Raw genomic sequence first — 15,615 nt, forward strand, 5'->3', positions numbered from 1 at the left:
TAAGCAGGAATCTCATGCAACAATACAAAACAGTATTGCTGTTTACATTACATTGGATAATTAAATGGAGCAAAGCCACACCACATGCAACTTTATCTCCCATTGTTAAATGAATTTGATAAAAAGTGTGCAAAATTTACACACTAGAAATCATGTAACTGATATGACATGATATGCTGCAACATCTCATTTAAATAAGAGTTCATTGTTGCCACCTTTGGCACTCTCACCGACTTTGGTGTGATTCAATTCAATTCAATTCAGCTTTATTTGTATAGCGCTTTTACAATGTAGATTGTGTCAAAGCAGCTTCACATAAATGGTCATAGTAACTGGAACAGTGTGGTTCAGTAACTGGAACAGTGTAGTTCAGTTTTTAATGTTTAAGTTCAGTTCAGTTTAGCTCAGTTCAGTGTGATTTAATCATTACTGAGAGTTCAAACACTGAAGAGCCAATTCATCGATGCGTAGCTCTACCAATCCTGAACCATGCGAGGCAGTGGCGACAGCGGAGAGGGAAAAAAAACTTCACCTGATGGGAGTGAAGAAAAAAAACCTTGAGAGAACCAGACTCAGTTGGGCACGACCATTTTAATTTCTCCGCTGGCCAAAAGTCTAGTGCAGAACTTCATTCGTCGTGGTTTAGGCTGGAAGATGGCCTCAGCGAAGACTCGTCTGTCCCTGGAGCGTCGCTAGAATCAGACTCATGTTCTCCACTCCCCACGACCATCAGCGCAGCAGCAGCTCAGGATATGGCCTGGTCCCGGATATGGAATCCTTGGGATCATCACGTCGCTGGTCTTGGATCCAATCAGTGACTCCGCATAATCTGAGGACCTCGGGATGAGTATCCCCAGGTGAAAATAGAGAATAAAGAAAATAATTAGCGTAGCTGCTGTTCATAGTGTATATAAGCAAGATGTAGGAGCCAGTGTGGAACCCGCTAGGTGATGCATTGAGTGTAAGCTTTACTAAACAGATAGGTCTTTAATCTAGTTTTGAACTGGGAGAGTGTGTCTGAGCCTCGGACGTTATCAGGAAGGCTATTCCAGAGTGTAGGAGCCATAAAAGAGAAGGCTCGACCTCCTTTACTTGATTTTGCTATTCTAGGTACTACCAGAAGCCCTGAATTTTGAGATCTTAAAGAGCGAGTTGGTTTGTAGCGAGACAGAAGGTTGGTTAGATAAACAGGAGCTAGATTATTTAGAGCTTTATAGGTGAGAAGTAATATTTTAAATTCAATACGAAACTTAACAGGCAGCCAGTGTAAGGAGGATAAAATTGGGGTTATATGATCATATTTTCTAGACCTGGTCAGAACTCTGGCTGCTGCATTTTGTACTAATTGAAGTTTGTTAATAGAGGATGCTGGGCAGCCAGCAAATAGAGCATTACAGTAATCCAGTCTCGAAGTCATAAAAGCATGGACTAGCTTTTCTGCATCTGAGATGGATAGCATATTTCGTAATTTAGCGATATTTCTCAGATGAAAGAAGGCAGTTTTAGTGACATGGGATTGTGGAGAGGTAAGCATGATCGAATACCCAATAAAGGGGGAGAGCATGCTCAGAGCCCGGCGGCTAATCAGCAGGCCAATCCGAAATAATAAGCAACACCTGTTTATTCTAGTGATTGGACCGGAGAGACACCCGTCTTAAGGAGAACGGGAGGAACAGTCGGGAGAGAGAGAGAGCTGAGCGACGGCCACACAGTGGGAGCTGGCCTTGACAGTGATACATTATTAAAAATAAAAGAAATCTGTTATTTACCTCAACGCCGACCCTGTCTTCTTCTTCCCACACAAAGAACCTTTTGTTACAGTGGTGCCGAAATCCGGGGAAGAAGAAGAGACCTCGCCGCTAAGATGACCACTCCGTCAACCAGTCCGTTTGCAGAAGTGATCCAGGCGCTCGCGGTCCTCCACCGTAAACAACACCAGGAGATCCTGGACATACGAGCCGAGCAGGAGGAGCGCTTTAAGGTCCTTGTGGAGGCCCAGCGCGAGGACCGCGAGCTCGTCCGGAGCATGCTGAAGCAGGGGATCCAGCCCGGAGCAACATCAGCCACCCACCCTCCCATCACACTACACAAAATGGGGCCACAAGATGACCCGGAAGTCTTCTTAGACCTGTTTGAGAAGATGGCAGGAGCGTGTGGGTGGCCCCGGGCCGATTGGCCGGTGAGAGTCATCCCGCTGCTGTCGGGCGAAGCCCAGACCGCCGCACAGCAGCTACCGGCCGAGGATCTCCTGAATTATGCGCACCTGAAACGAGCCATACTTCAGCGGGCCGGCCGCAATCCGGAGGAACAACGCCAGCGCTTCCGGTCGCTGAAGCTGGAGGAGAGCGGTCGGCCCTTCATATTCGCCCAGCAGCTCCGTGACGCCTGCCGCAGATGGCTGGTGCAGGATGACCGGACCATCGATCAGATCGTCGACGCTGTGGTACTGGAACAGTTCATCGCCCGCCTTCCCTCCCGAACATCGGAGTGGGTCCAGTGCCACCGACCAGACGATCTGGAAACGGCCATCCAGCTGGCGGAGGATCACCTGGTAACGAGGTCCAGGGTCGGCGAACTAACCTCTCTCTCTCTCTCTCCCCCTGTCCCTCCTCTTTCTCTCTCTCCTCCTATCCCCAGGCCCAGATCGAGGGGACCGCCCATACCGACTCCCAGGAGGCGGATCCCAGGCCCGGAGCCCCAGCGCAGCACGCATCGCTGGGGCACCTATCGGGATAGAGACGGGGAGGCACGTGGCATGGGCGGGCCTACAGCGATGACGGGTCTCTCTCCGGCCCAATCAGTTGGTCCTGCTGCCCTCGGGGGTATAACGGGAAGGTCTGGGCCGGCATGTTGGCATTGCGGGGGGGCGGATCATGCACCAGAGAACTGCTCCGTGATGGAGGTGGGTGCATTGGTCCGCCTGCCCGATGTGCCAGCAGTCGCCCCCGGTCGCGACGGGCTATACCGGATACCTGTGAGTATAAAAGGGGGTACATATCAAGCTTTGGTGGATTCGGGGTGTAATCAGACCTCCATCCACCAAAGCTTGCTTCAAGACCCGGCTTTGGATATGAGCCGCACGGTAAGGGTAAGGTGTGTACACGGGGATGTTATTCACTACCCGCTAACGGCAATAGATATTCAATTTCGGGGGAAAAAGCATAGAGTGGAGGTAGCGGTTAACCCGCACCTCAAACACCCGCTAATTCTGGGAACTAATTGGCCTGGATTTAATAGATTATTGGGAGTTTTATGTGCGGGTGTTTCTTGGAAGAAGAAATCGCCAGATAGGGGACGTGTCGCTCAGCTGGGGGAATCCCAAGCAGTGACGTCACGCGCTGACTCAGGGGAAGGGCTGGGAATTTCCCGGTGTAAAGACTTTCCCCTGGAGCAGTCGCGTGATGATACACTAAAACATGCACTCGAAAGAGTGCAAGTTATTGATGGGAAAATCCTCCAGCCTGATCGACCCCTCTCCTATCCGTATTTTGCGGTTATTAATGATAGGGTGTATCGAGTGACCCAAGACACTCAGACAAAAGAAGATACAACCCAGCTATTAGTACCAAAGAGCCGCCGGGAAATGCTTTTTCAGGCGGCTCATTCTAATCCTATGGCCGGACATTTAGGTCAGGCGGCCACACTAAATCGCCTCATGACCCGATTCTTTTGGCCGGGCATTCACGGTGACGTCAGCAGATGGTGCGCTGCGTGCAGTGAATGTCAGCTGGTAAATCCGCCGGCCACCCCAAAAGCGCCGTTGCGCCCTTTACCAATTATGGAGATCCCCTTCGAGAGAATTGGTATGGATCTCATCGGGCCATTAGAGCGATCCGCACGCGGGCATCGGTTTGCATTAGTTCTGGTGAATTATGCAACCCGCTACCCGGAAGCAGTCGCGCTCCGTAATATCTCAGCAAAGAGCGTTGCGGAGGCGCTGTTTCGCCTCATCTCCCGTGTGGGAATCCCCAAGGAGATTCTCACTGATCAAGGCACCGCGTTCATGTCACGCATGATGCGCGAGCTTTACGGATTATTGGGCATTAAATCTATTCGCACCAGCGTCTATCACCCACAAACAGACGGGCTGGTGGAAAGATTTAATCGCACGCTTAAATCAATGATCCGTAAATTCGTTCACGAGGACGCGAAAAATTGGGATAAGTGGTTGGAGCCCTTATTATTCGCTGTGCGGGAGGTTCCCCAAGCCTCCACGGGGTTTTCCCCCTTCGAGCTTCTCTACGGCAGACAGCCCAGAGGGGTTTTGGATGTTGTTAGAGAGGCTTGGGAGGACGAGCCTTCTAAAAGTAAAAATGAAATTCAATATATCCTGGACCTTAGAGCAAAACTCCACACACTGGGGCGGCTCTCTACAGAGAATTTGCTTAAGGCTCAGGATGACCAACGCCGGCGATATGATAAGGGCACTAAACTCCGTAAATTTTCACAGGGAGATAAAGTACTTGTACTGCTACCCACTTCCAGCTCTAAATTACTCGCCAAGTGGCAAGGGCCGTTTGTGGTCACACGACGAGTCAGTGATCTCGATTACGAGGTGGTTCGTTCGGACAGGGCTGACTCGCGTCAGATTTATCACATTAATCTGCTTAAGCAGTGGAGGGAGCCGGAGGACGTGGCGCTGGCTACGCTTGTTACTAACGAGGATGACCTGGGGCCGGAGAGCTCCGGCCGTGAACGGCCGAGCGCTCTGGTCACCGGGGGCGATCATCTCTCAGCGAGCCAGCTCCTCGACATCCAGCACCTCCAACGTGAATACTCTGACGTGTTTTCGCCCCTGCCCGGTCGTACCAACCTGATTCAGCACCATATCGAGACCGAACCGGGCGTGGTCGTTAGGACCCGGCCGTATCGCCTGCCTGAACACAAGAAAAAAGTGATTAATGAAGAATTGAATAATATGCTGAAAATGGGAGTAGTAGAAGAATCCCACAGCGACTGGGCCAGCCCGATTGTCTTGGTACCTAAGACGGACGGCTCGGTCCGGTTCTGTGTGGATTATCGCAAGGTGAATGCTGTGTCGAAATTCGACGCTTATCCAATGCCGCGTATTGACGAGTTGCTCGACCGGTTAGGTGCTGCTCGATATTACTCGACATTGGATTTAACGAAGGGCTATTGGCAGATCCCCTTATCTCCAATATCCCGCGAAAAAACAGCCTTCACTACGCCGTTTGGATTGCACCAATTTGTGACGCTTCCGTTCGGGCTGTTCGGGGCGCCGGCGACGTTCCAGCGCCTGATGGACAAAATACTCGGCCCTCACGCAGCATATGCCGCTGCTTATTTAGACGACATCATCATTTACAGTAATGATTGGCAGCGGCATATGCAACATCTGAGGGCGGTATTGTCGGCGCTGAGACGGGCCGGGCTCACGGCCAACCCACGGAAGTGCGCAATTGGGCGAGTGGAGGTAAGGTATCTGGGCTTCCACTTAGGTCACGGGCAGGTGCAGCCCCAAATTGATAAGACTGCAGCCATTGCAACCTGTCCGAGACCCAAGACCAAAAAGGAGGTGAGACAGTTTTTGGGACTGGCAGGATATTATAGGCGGTTTGTCCCTAATTATTCGGCCCTTGTCAGCCCATTGACTGATCTCACTAAAAAGGAGGGACCGGATACCGTCCAATGGTCGGAGCAGTGCCAACAGGCCTTCTCAAAGGTAAAATCTATACTTTGTGGGGGGCCGCTATTGCACGCTCCTGATTTTGCTCTCCCCTTTATTTTACAGACGGACGCGTCCGATCGGGGTCTGGGGGTGGTTCTCTCCCAGGAGGTGGCAGGAGTGGAGCGGCCGGTGCTGTACATTAGCCGCAAGCTAAGTAAAAGTGAGGCTAAGTACAGCACCATAGAGAAGGAATGTTTGGCGATCAGGTGGGCCGTTCTTACTCTTCGCTATTACCTCCTGGGTAGGGAATTCGTCCTCTGTTCAGATCATGCTCCTCTCCAGTGGCTCCACCGTATGAAGGATACCAACGCGTGGATCACCCGTTGGTATCTAGCATTACAGCCTTTTAAATTCAAGGTGATCCACAGACCGGGGGCGCAGATGGCTGTAGCCGACTTCCTCTCCAGGGCGGGGGGGGGGGGAGGGCTGCAGGCCGGACGGCTCCCCGGCCTGAGGCGGGCGGTGGGGGTATGTGGAGAGGTAAGCATGATCGAATACCCAATAAAGGGGGAGAGCATGCTCAGAGCCCGGCGGCTAATCAGCAGGCCAATCCGAAATAATAAGCAACACCTGTTTATTCTAGTGATTGGACCGGAGAGACACCCGTCTTAAGGAGAACGGGAGGAACAGTCGGGAGAGAGAGAGAGCTGAGCGACGGCCACACAGTGGGAGCTGGCCTTGACAGTGATACATTATTAAAAATAAAAGAAATCTGTTATTTACCTCAACGCCGACCCGGTCTTCTTCTTCCCACACAAAGAACCTTTTGTTACAGGAATATATGGTTTTTAAAAGTTAGATTGCTGTCAAATATGACACCCAAATCTTTTATAGTAGAGCTAAAGCTAACTTTGTATCCTTCTAATTGTAAATTGAGTTGCGAGATCTGCTGTGTGCAAGATTTAGGCCCAATAAGTAACAATTCTGTTTTGTCTGAGTTTAAGAGAAGAAAATTGTCGGTCATCCAGTCTTTGATGTCTTTGATACACTCAGTTAGTTTAGAAAGTTCAGACGTCTCGTCAGGTTTAGTTGAAATATATAATGGAGTATCATCTGCATAGCAGTGAAAGCTGATCCCATGTCTTCTAATAATGTCTCCCAGAGGTAGCATATAAATTGTAAACAGTAAAGGGCCTAAAACTGATCCTTGAGGCACCCCATACTTTACTGGGCAGATTTGTGAAGGCTGTCCATTAAGATTCACAAACTGGTAGCGGTCAGTTAAGTATGACTTAAACCATTGTAGAGCCTGTCCCTGGACACCTGTAGACTTTAAGCGATTTATGAGGATATTGTGGTCTATGGTATCAAATGCCGCACTAAGATCGAGTAAAACTAATAGCGAGACGCACACTCGGTCAGCAGCTAAGAGTAAATCGTTGGTTATTTTCACTAAGGCGGTTTCTGTACTGTGGTGAGCCCTGAAACCTGACTGAAACACTTCAAAAATATTGTTCGTCTGCAGAAAAGAGCATAATTGAGTGGAAACAACTTTTTCTAGTATTTTAGACATAAATGGAAGATTTGAAATAGGCCTATAGTTAGCTAAGTTGTTGGTGTCTAGTTGCGGTTTCTTAATAATAGGCTTAATAACAGCTAGCTTGTAAGAGTTTGGAACATGGCCTATAGATAAAGAAGAGTTGATAATGTTAAGAAGAGGTTCTCCTATAGCAGGTAGCAGCTCTTTCAGTAATTTTGTTGGAATTGAGTCCAGCATACACGTGGCTGGTTTAGAGCTATTTATAATTTTTACTAACTCTTCATGTTCTATGATTTTGAAGCAGTGTAGGTTATTATTATGATTTAATGAAATATTTACAGGATTTGGAGTATAAGCCGGTGCAGAAAGTTTGGCATCTCCTATTTTTTGTCTAAAGCCTTCTATTTTATTACTGAAAAAATTCATGAAGTCATCACTACTAATTTGCGGTGGAGTAGTTTGTTCCAAGGATGACCGATTATTAGCTAATTTAGAGATGGTGTTAAATAAAAATCTAGGATTGTTATGATTATTTTCTATCAGTTTGCGCAGGTGCTCGGTCCTGGCAGATTTTAGAGCCCTCCTATAGCTGGACATACTGTCTTTGTACGCAATTCTAAAGACCTCTAAATAAGTTTTTTTCCATTTACGTTCCAGGGCGCGGGTTGCTGTTTTGAGCGCACGAGTATGACTATTATACCATGGTATAGTTTTAATCTCTCTAGCCTTTTTTAATTTGATGGGTGCCACAGTATTTAGTGTGCTAGTAAAGATGGCATCCATACTGCTGGTTACTACATCAAGATCATTTGAGTTTGCGGGTGCATTACGAAATAGAGAAAGATCAGGTAAGTTATTGATAAATTCATCTTTAGTTGACGGAACAATAGTTCTACCAGGGCGGAGTATTGGAGCGGGTTTGCTGATTTCAGGTAAACACAGTTTATATAGTAAGAGGTAGTGATCTGTAATATCATCACTTTGTGGTATAATGTCTACGTCAATAACCTCAATTCCATAAGACAGAATTAGATCTAATGTATGCTTTAAGCGATGGGTTGGACCCACAACGTTTTGCTTTATCCCAAGTGAGTGTATTAAATCCATAAACGCGAGTCCTAATGTATCATTAGCGTCATCTATGTGGATGTTAAAGTCACCTACAATTAGCATTTTATCAGTTTTGACTAGTAAGTCAGAAATAAAATCAGAAAATTCTTTTAGAAATTTGACATAGGGTCCTGGGGGTCTATATATGGTGATTAAAGCGAGAGATAACATAGGTTTTTGTATAGTATCTGGAAGCTGAACATTAAGCGATGATACTTCAAAGGAGCTAAACATAAGTCCGTTTCTCTGTTTAATATTAAGGAAATCACTAAAGATTGATGCAACTCCACCACCACGACCAGTTTGACGAGCCTCATGTTTATATAAGAATCCTGGAGGAGTTGCTTCATTTAAGCTAATATAGTCATTTTGTTTCAGCCAGGTTTCAGTGAGACAGAGTGCATTAAGATTGTTTTCTGTTATTATTTCATTAATGATAAGTGCTTTAGGTGCAAGTGACCTGATGTTTAGGAGACCAAGTTTTACGAAATTTGTATTTTCACTTTCTACTGGTTTTTCTGGTTTGATTCTTAATAGATTTTTTCTGGAGCACACAGTACGTTTATTTCTTAATCTAATAATACGAGGAACAGACACAGTCTCTATAGGATTCGCCAGATATGCGTTACTGATGTTTAAGTGGGGTGAACAAGAGTCTAGGTGGCTATAGTGTGAATTTTTACCTGCTAGTCAGATGGTGCGAAGTAGTCTGGAGATGTTGTCCGACAGGAGTTCAGCTCCGGCTCGACTGGGGTGCAGGCCGTCAGGACGGAAGAGCCTAGGACGCTCCCAGAAAAGATTCCAGTTATTAGCAAAGAGCAATTTTTGTTCTTTACACCATGTTATTAGCCATTCATTCAGAGCTAAAAGTCTACTGAACCTTTCATTTCCTCGGCGGTAGGTAGGAAGCGGCCCAGAAACGATGATCTGCGTGGCGGGCGAGGTGCGTCGAACCGTCTCGATCAGGCTCCTGAAGTCCTTCTTCAGGATCTCCGACTGCCGGAGCCCGGTGTCGTTTGTCCCCACGTGGAGGACAACGGCACCAGGGCTCTCGGCAGCGCCCAGGATGGTTGGAATCTGTGTAGAAATATTTTTCACACGGGCACCAGGAAAGCAGAAAGTACGTACTTTATTACCTTTTGAGGAGGCGGCACGGACGTGACGAACGATCGAGTCACCGATGATGGCCACATCGGGACCCGACTCTCGGAGAGGGGAGAAGTGGTTCTCCGTGGAGATCTCGAACACAGGAGGAGACGTTCTGCCCCGGGATCTGGGAAGCACCTTGCGCGGCTGCACCCAGGCGCCGTGGTAGCCGGGTGTCGGCGTGAACGACGCCTGGCTGAGCCGCGCCCCGGGTGCGCTGGGCCTGGACAGAGAAGGACGCGGGGTTGAGGTAGAGGGAATGATGTGGTTGTAATTTCCACGTACCTTAGGTGATGAGACGGCCTTAGCATTAGGTACAACACGAAGTTGTTCCCGTAGCAGCGACCTTCTCACCACCAGCGCGCGAATCTGGGACTCCACTTCTTCCAGCTCCAGCTCCAACGCCTCCATCGATGCTTCTCCTGCACACAAGGACAGAGACGGAAGCGGCATTTTACGGGGTAAAGAGCAAAGCCAGTAAGTCAAACGTGTATGAGAAAAGAGGTCGGTAGCTTTAGCAGACCAGCGGCGCTAGCAGGCTAAAGCTACAAACAACAGGCGGATGCTCGAGGGACAGACCGTTTTTAAAGCAGTTTTGTTTGTATAAATGTATTAAGGGTTTGGTCACCCTGAGTAGGAGAGACAAATACTTAGCGAATGAGGAAGAATTTTATGATTAAGATTTAAATTGCGAGTAAATAGCAAGTCCAAACTTCAAGCGCACACAGTGTGTGACCGAACGGAGACAGTGACGCCAGTGACGTCACTCGAGCATCAGTAAGTCAGGGGTCACCAATCTCAGTCCTGGAGGGCCGGTGTCCCTGCAGGGTTAAGCTCCAACATGCCTCAACAAACGTACTTTGGTGTTTCAAGTATACCTAGTAAGGCCTTGATTACCTTGTTCAGGTGTGTTTGATAAGGGTTGGAGTTAAAATCTGCAGAACACCGGCCTGGTGACCCCTGATTTAAGCGGATGCTGCACACTTGTGGTGGTTTGGAGAGAGCCTCCTCCCATGGTTGGTAAGCACTTTGGGTGTATTCCCATTCATGATAAATGTGCTATATAGATACACATTATTTACTACTTACTAATTGCACAGGGCCCTAAACAGCTGCTTACCTCGATTATTGGTTAAGTCCGTCTCTGATTACAAGTATAACTTTTTTTTATTAATTTATTTAGTTTTATTTACTTGGAAAATTTTTGATTGCCTCATGGGGAATGTTGATGCATACAATATCTTTCTGTATAATTTTCCTGTCACTTTTGTAAAAAGTTTAATAAAAAGTTTTTTAATAAAGTTCAATAAAAATAATTTTGTCTTTAACTGTACAGACAGTACATTTCCTTCCATACAAATAATAATGGTTTCCTCAGCAAGCACCACTAATCAAAAAGCTTTCATTACATAAGATAAATAGGATATTAATGGCAAGCGTGAATCATGCATGAACCGATGAAACTATAGAAGATGAGAAGAGGAGACTGAGCTGTCAGGGTGATGATTAATGAAGAGTGTGAATGTACTGCTTTACACTCATCTGTCTGGCTTCTGCTGAGAACATTGATCTCAGATGAATAAAGGATCGATATGCATGAAAGCTTCTGATCTGAGAACAGTACCCCTGCTGTTCACGTAATCCTGTTTTGAAGAAAAGAACCACCTTGATCTTCGATCGCTGCTTCTTCTCTGTAATGTTTAATCCACTGCCTCGGATGTCTTTATTGTGATCAAATAAAACAGTCAACTCTTTAGCAGAATTATTATATTTTTAAAGTACTTTTCAGAAGTGTAATAAAGCTGGTGAATTAATCTGGAATTCCAAAGAATACAATGAAATTTGCCACAGAAGCAGGGGTATTCTGACTGGGTTACATTAATCTTTACTTAAATATTGGAAGATTTATTATATTTGATCATGTCTGTGGTCGAGAAGTATCCCTGGGGCCCAGAGGATTAAACAGTTCAGAGAACAGATAGATGGATATTACTTTATGAGATTTGATTCAGCCATCGTCTTTGGATTTTGTTTATTTTAGATTATTTCCTTACATTCTTATGTATATAAGCTCTTTCCTGCATATATGCTTCTCTTTCCTGCCAGTTTATTAGGTGCATACAGGTTTCCTTCAGAACTGCCTTAAAGGGACAGTTTGCCCAAAAATTAAAATGAATTTACTCACCGTTTACTTGTTTCAAACCTTTATGAGTTTCTTTCTTATGTTGAACACAAAAGAAGATTTTTAGAAAAAAGTTGTAACCATTCATTTACTTCCATAGTATTTGTTTTTCCTTCTATTAAAGTCAAAGGTTGCAGGATTTCAGCTTTCTTCAAAATGTCATATTTAGTGTTCTGTTCAACAAAAGAAAGATTTGGAACCACTTGAGGTTGACAATTTTTTTGTTATTTTTTAGTAAACTATCCCTGGTGGGTCATTCCGCTGTGGCGACCCCTGAAGAATAAAGATGAACTAAGCCAAAGGAAAATTAATGAATGAATGAATAAATGTATATATGAATGAATGAATGAATGAATGAATGAATGAATGAATGAATTATCTATTTCCTCTATTCCTATTTCTTTTCCTCAACATCACACTGCAGTGGTTTTAAACATTTATTTATTTTTTCTTCTGTTGAACACAAAACAACATGATTTTATAAAGACTTTTATGATTTTTTAAGAATTGTAAATCTAGTAAGTATTATAATTTCTGAGAGACAAACACCTCTCACCAAACTACTCACTGTATTGCTAAAAAAGAAAAGCCTCTGTTATGGTGAAAGACCCTTCATGAAGTTACTTCCATCTTCAGCGTAAAGGCGGCATGAAAATGATACAGTATAAAATCCCTTTAGTGAAAAAGTCCTAATAAGAAGACATTTTAACTACCATTGGATTTTTTTAATAGCATCTTAAAATGAAATTTGTTCATTATTTTTTTTTGCATTTTAGTGTATGTGTAGGCGACGCAGTGGCGCAGTAGGTAGTGCTGTTGCCTTACAGCGAGAAGGTTGCTGGTTCGAGCCTCGGCTGGGTCAGTTGGCGTTTCTGTGTGGAGTTTGCATGCTCTCCCTGTATTATTTCCTCTGGGTGCTCCGGTTTCCCCCACAGTCCAAAGACATGCGGTACAGGTGATTTCATTCATTCATTCATTCATTTTCTAGTCGGCTTAGTCCCTTTATTAATCCGGGGTCGCCACCAACTTATCCTGCAAGTTTTTACGCAGCGGATGCCCTTCCAGCTGCAACCTATCTTTGGGAAACATCCATACACTCTCATTCACACTCATACACTACAGACAATTTAGGATACCCAATTCACCTACACCGCATGTCTTCGAACTGTGGGGGAATCGGAGCACCCGGAGAAAACCCACACGAAGGCAGGGAGAGCATGCAAACTTTACACAAAAACGCCAACTGAGCCGAGGTTCCAACCAGCGACCCAGCCACCTTCTTGCTGTGAGGTGACAGCACTACCTACTGCGCCACTGCCTCACCACAGGTGAATTGAATAGGCTAAATTGTCCATAGTGTATGAGTATGAATTAATGAGTGTATGTGAATGTTTCCCAGAGATAGGTTGCAGCTGGAAGGGCATCCGCTGCGTAAAAAACGTGCAGGATAAGTTGGCGGTTCATTCCACTGAGGCGACCCCGGATTAATAAAGGCTTAGTCCCTTTATTATTTAGGGGTCGCCACAGTGGAATAAACCGCCAGCTCATCCAGCACATGTTTTTACACAGCGGATGCCCTTCCAGCTGCAACCTATCTCTGGGAAACATCCATACACTCTCATTCACACACATACACTACAGACAATTTAGCCTACCCAATTCACCTACACTGCATGTCTTTGGACTGTGGGGTAAATAAAAGCACCCGGAGGAAACCCACGGAAACAAGGGGAGAACATGCAAACTCCACAGAGAAATGCCAACTGGCCCAGCCAATGCTCGAAGCAGTGACCTTCTTGCTGTGAGGCAACAGCGTTACCCACTGCCCACTTTTATTTTGATTGTTTATATAAAAATGGTTTACTTCATATTTTCAGATTTTTCATAGTTTATTTAATAATTGCAGTAAAGTTACCATAAATTGACATATCAACCATTTGGTAGAGGCTGATATTTTAGAAATTATGGGATGTGTTGAAAAAAATCCATTAAGTGTGTTAATTAGCGACATTGGGAGTTAAGAAATGCAATCCAAAAATTGTTTCTTAATAGGGCAGTTAAAGGGTTAATTTTTTAGTCATTTACTGCATCCTCATCATGTAAAATATTATAAGCCAATTCATCTTCTTATTATTATTATTTTACATTATTATATATTATACGTTTACATTATATTACAGCAACAACAATATTTTTTAATAACATGGAAATTTACTTTCAAACAAACAACAACACCTTGATACAGCATGGCAACTAGCAATGTCTCCTGTCATGTCCGCTTCTTTATCTGCCGAATATAAACACCAAATGGATAATATAATGGATTTTCCACAGTGATGTGAAACATCAAAATGATATTGATGAGCAACATGAGCTATTTTAACCCTTTCCACGTTATTAAATGAAACTTCAAACCACAGGTCTAATCGCAAAGTAAACTTATTTTATATTTGTTATTTTGATGCTAATTAATAAGTATTCGCATAGACCTATTTATAGGCTAATTACCAACCTTAAAAGCTTCTAAATATGTGAGAACCAGAGATATAAAGCTTATTAAGCTTATTTTAAATTTACTTAAATCTACAGACATCTGTATTTTAGTTTTAACGCCTTATTATTAATTTCTGACGCCACACGGAGACTGCGCTGAACATGCAAGCCAATGGAAAATGTGGCAAACAAAGGGTTAAGAGTGTGTAAATGACATGTTGAAGGAGAGAAAAAAAACACGCCTGTGTTCGGCAGTGGCGCGGTTATTCGCTGCAGGTTCACGAGATCATTCAATCAGGACATGGATTGCGGTTTTGTGACCGTTTGCCTTGCGTGGAGAGACTGACCGGGAAGCAGCCCCGATGAGATAAAAGCCCGCGGGTCGCGCTGGGGATTTTTTTTCCCGTTTGTCCCACGAAGACATATCGGCGGTGTTACAATATCAGGGACGAGGCCACAGACAGACAGACAGCCCGGCGGTCAGCTCTAGCGCGAAATGGTCAGGTCTATGCTGGGGCTTCTTCTCCTCCTGCCAGTATGTTTTCAGCTGTGGGGATTTTCGCGCGGTGAGTGTTCTAAACGAGGATGGTAACAATGGTTGCCATGGGCAGATCATATATAGAACAATGCCGCGTTCTGTGGATACAGTGTTGCAATATAAACCTTTCTTCAGAGGGGGGTTTGTGCCGCCTGGTTATAAATGTCACTTTTATATGATAGGGAAAATGATTTAGCGTAGATGTTTTGCTTGGAAAGCCAAATGTTTGGCTGGCTTTATCGATCGCTTCTTTTAAAATGCGTCTAAATGTATGGGGCCTTGGAAATGGGAACAATCATTCCTACGTTAAACGTTATGGAAGGCTTTGTTTCCTAGCACTTTTATTCATTTGATTGCAGTGGTTTATTTTTATAATTAAAGTATACGCGTTTTTTATCTGCGCAATGTCTGCTTATGTTTGATGGGTTATTTATGCATTTATTAATCGAGCAGTTCCATTAATAATGAACGTTTCTGTTATTAATTTGCATTTAGTTTTGTTTTATTGAATTTTTTCAATCACCTCGCACGCTGTTTAGCTTGGTCCAAAAACGAGGCGTGTTTGGATGCGGTAATTAAGCAGGTGACTCCGCTTGGAGCGCGTGTGAAACGTGTATATGCGAGGCTCTTTTCAAGCAGCGGTCCGCTTGGCTTGTGCATTAGCTTTGGGGGAGATTAAGAATTGATATGTATGTCATACTGATGCAAGCAAACCTCCAAGCGATGCGTTATTATGACGCGTTCTTGCATTAAAAAACAGGCAAACGGAGAGAAACGCAAAGGGGGCGTTCACGTAACGCGTTTTTGATTGATTGCTCTCATATCATAGCATTATGCGTGGGAATCGTGAATGACTGATTCGGTTTCTTTTAAACGGATTAATAGATTGTTCTTTCTGTTTTTTTCCCTGAATAGAAAATGTGTTATTAATTTACGCGACACAATATCTAAGTGATCATTTTGTTTTGTTTCTTTTA

The 15,615-nt window shown here is 44.8% G+C and overlaps 2 protein-coding genes and 1 long non-coding RNA gene across 14 annotated transcripts in view; 2 read left to right on the forward strand and 1 right to left on the reverse strand.

Annotated features, from left to right (window-relative positions):
• The first annotated feature begins 242 nt into the window (after positions 1 to 242).
• Positions 243 to 7,576, forward strand: LOC147842011 (uncharacterized). Its single transcript, XR_015500912.1, has 2 exons — positions 243 to 1,518; positions 6,465 to 7,576. It is a non-coding gene; the product is annotated as an uncharacterized LOC147842011 (long non-coding RNA).
• Positions 7,577 to 7,820: 244 nt separating this feature from the next.
• Positions 7,821 to 10,194, reverse strand: LOC147842012 (uncharacterized). Of its 2 annotated transcripts, none has more exons than XM_087270276.2 (2): positions 10,005 to 10,194; positions 7,821 to 9,847 (listed from the first exon to the last, which is right to left on the reverse strand). In XM_087270276.2, the coding sequence occupies exon 2, from the start codon at positions 9,834 to 9,836 to the stop codon at positions 8,970 to 8,972; it is 867 nt and encodes a 288-aa protein (XP_087126402.1). In that variant the 5' UTR covers positions 9,837 to 9,847; positions 10,005 to 10,194; the 3' UTR covers positions 7,821 to 8,969. The 2 variants fall into 2 exon arrangements, with proteins under 2 accessions (XP_087126402.1, XP_087126403.1); XM_087270277.2 differs by lacking the exon at positions 10,005 to 10,194 and having other exon boundaries at positions 7,821 to 9,057; positions 9,160 to 9,836.
• A 4,116-nt stretch (positions 10,195 to 14,310) lies between these two features.
• The window catches only part of vldlr (very low density lipoprotein receptor), a 51,426-nt gene continuing 50,121 nt past the window's right edge, over positions 14,311 to 15,615 (forward strand). For 8 of the 11 annotated variants that reach the window (XM_087269046.1, XM_087269045.1, XM_087269048.1 and 5 more), the window contains exon 1: positions 14,323 to 14,666. In XM_087269046.1, the coding sequence (XP_087125172.1) occupies positions 14,597 to 14,666 (70 nt within the window). In that variant the 5' untranslated portion in view covers positions 14,323 to 14,596. 11 annotated transcript variants of the gene reach the window in all.

The sequence above is a fragment of the Danio rerio genome, chromosome 10 (genome assembly GCF_052040795.2).
Source record: "Danio rerio strain M-AB ecotype USA chromosome 10, GRCz13ab, whole genome shotgun sequence".
NCBI classification, from domain to species: Eukaryota; Metazoa; Chordata; class Actinopteri; order Cypriniformes; family Danionidae; genus Danio; species Danio rerio.

What these genes read in the sequence shown, in the direction of transcription:
- LOC147842012 (XM_087270276.2), bottom strand. Translation starts at nt 9,836, where the DNA reads ATGGAGGCGTTGGAGCTGGAGCTGGAAGAAGTGGAGTCCCAGATTCGC.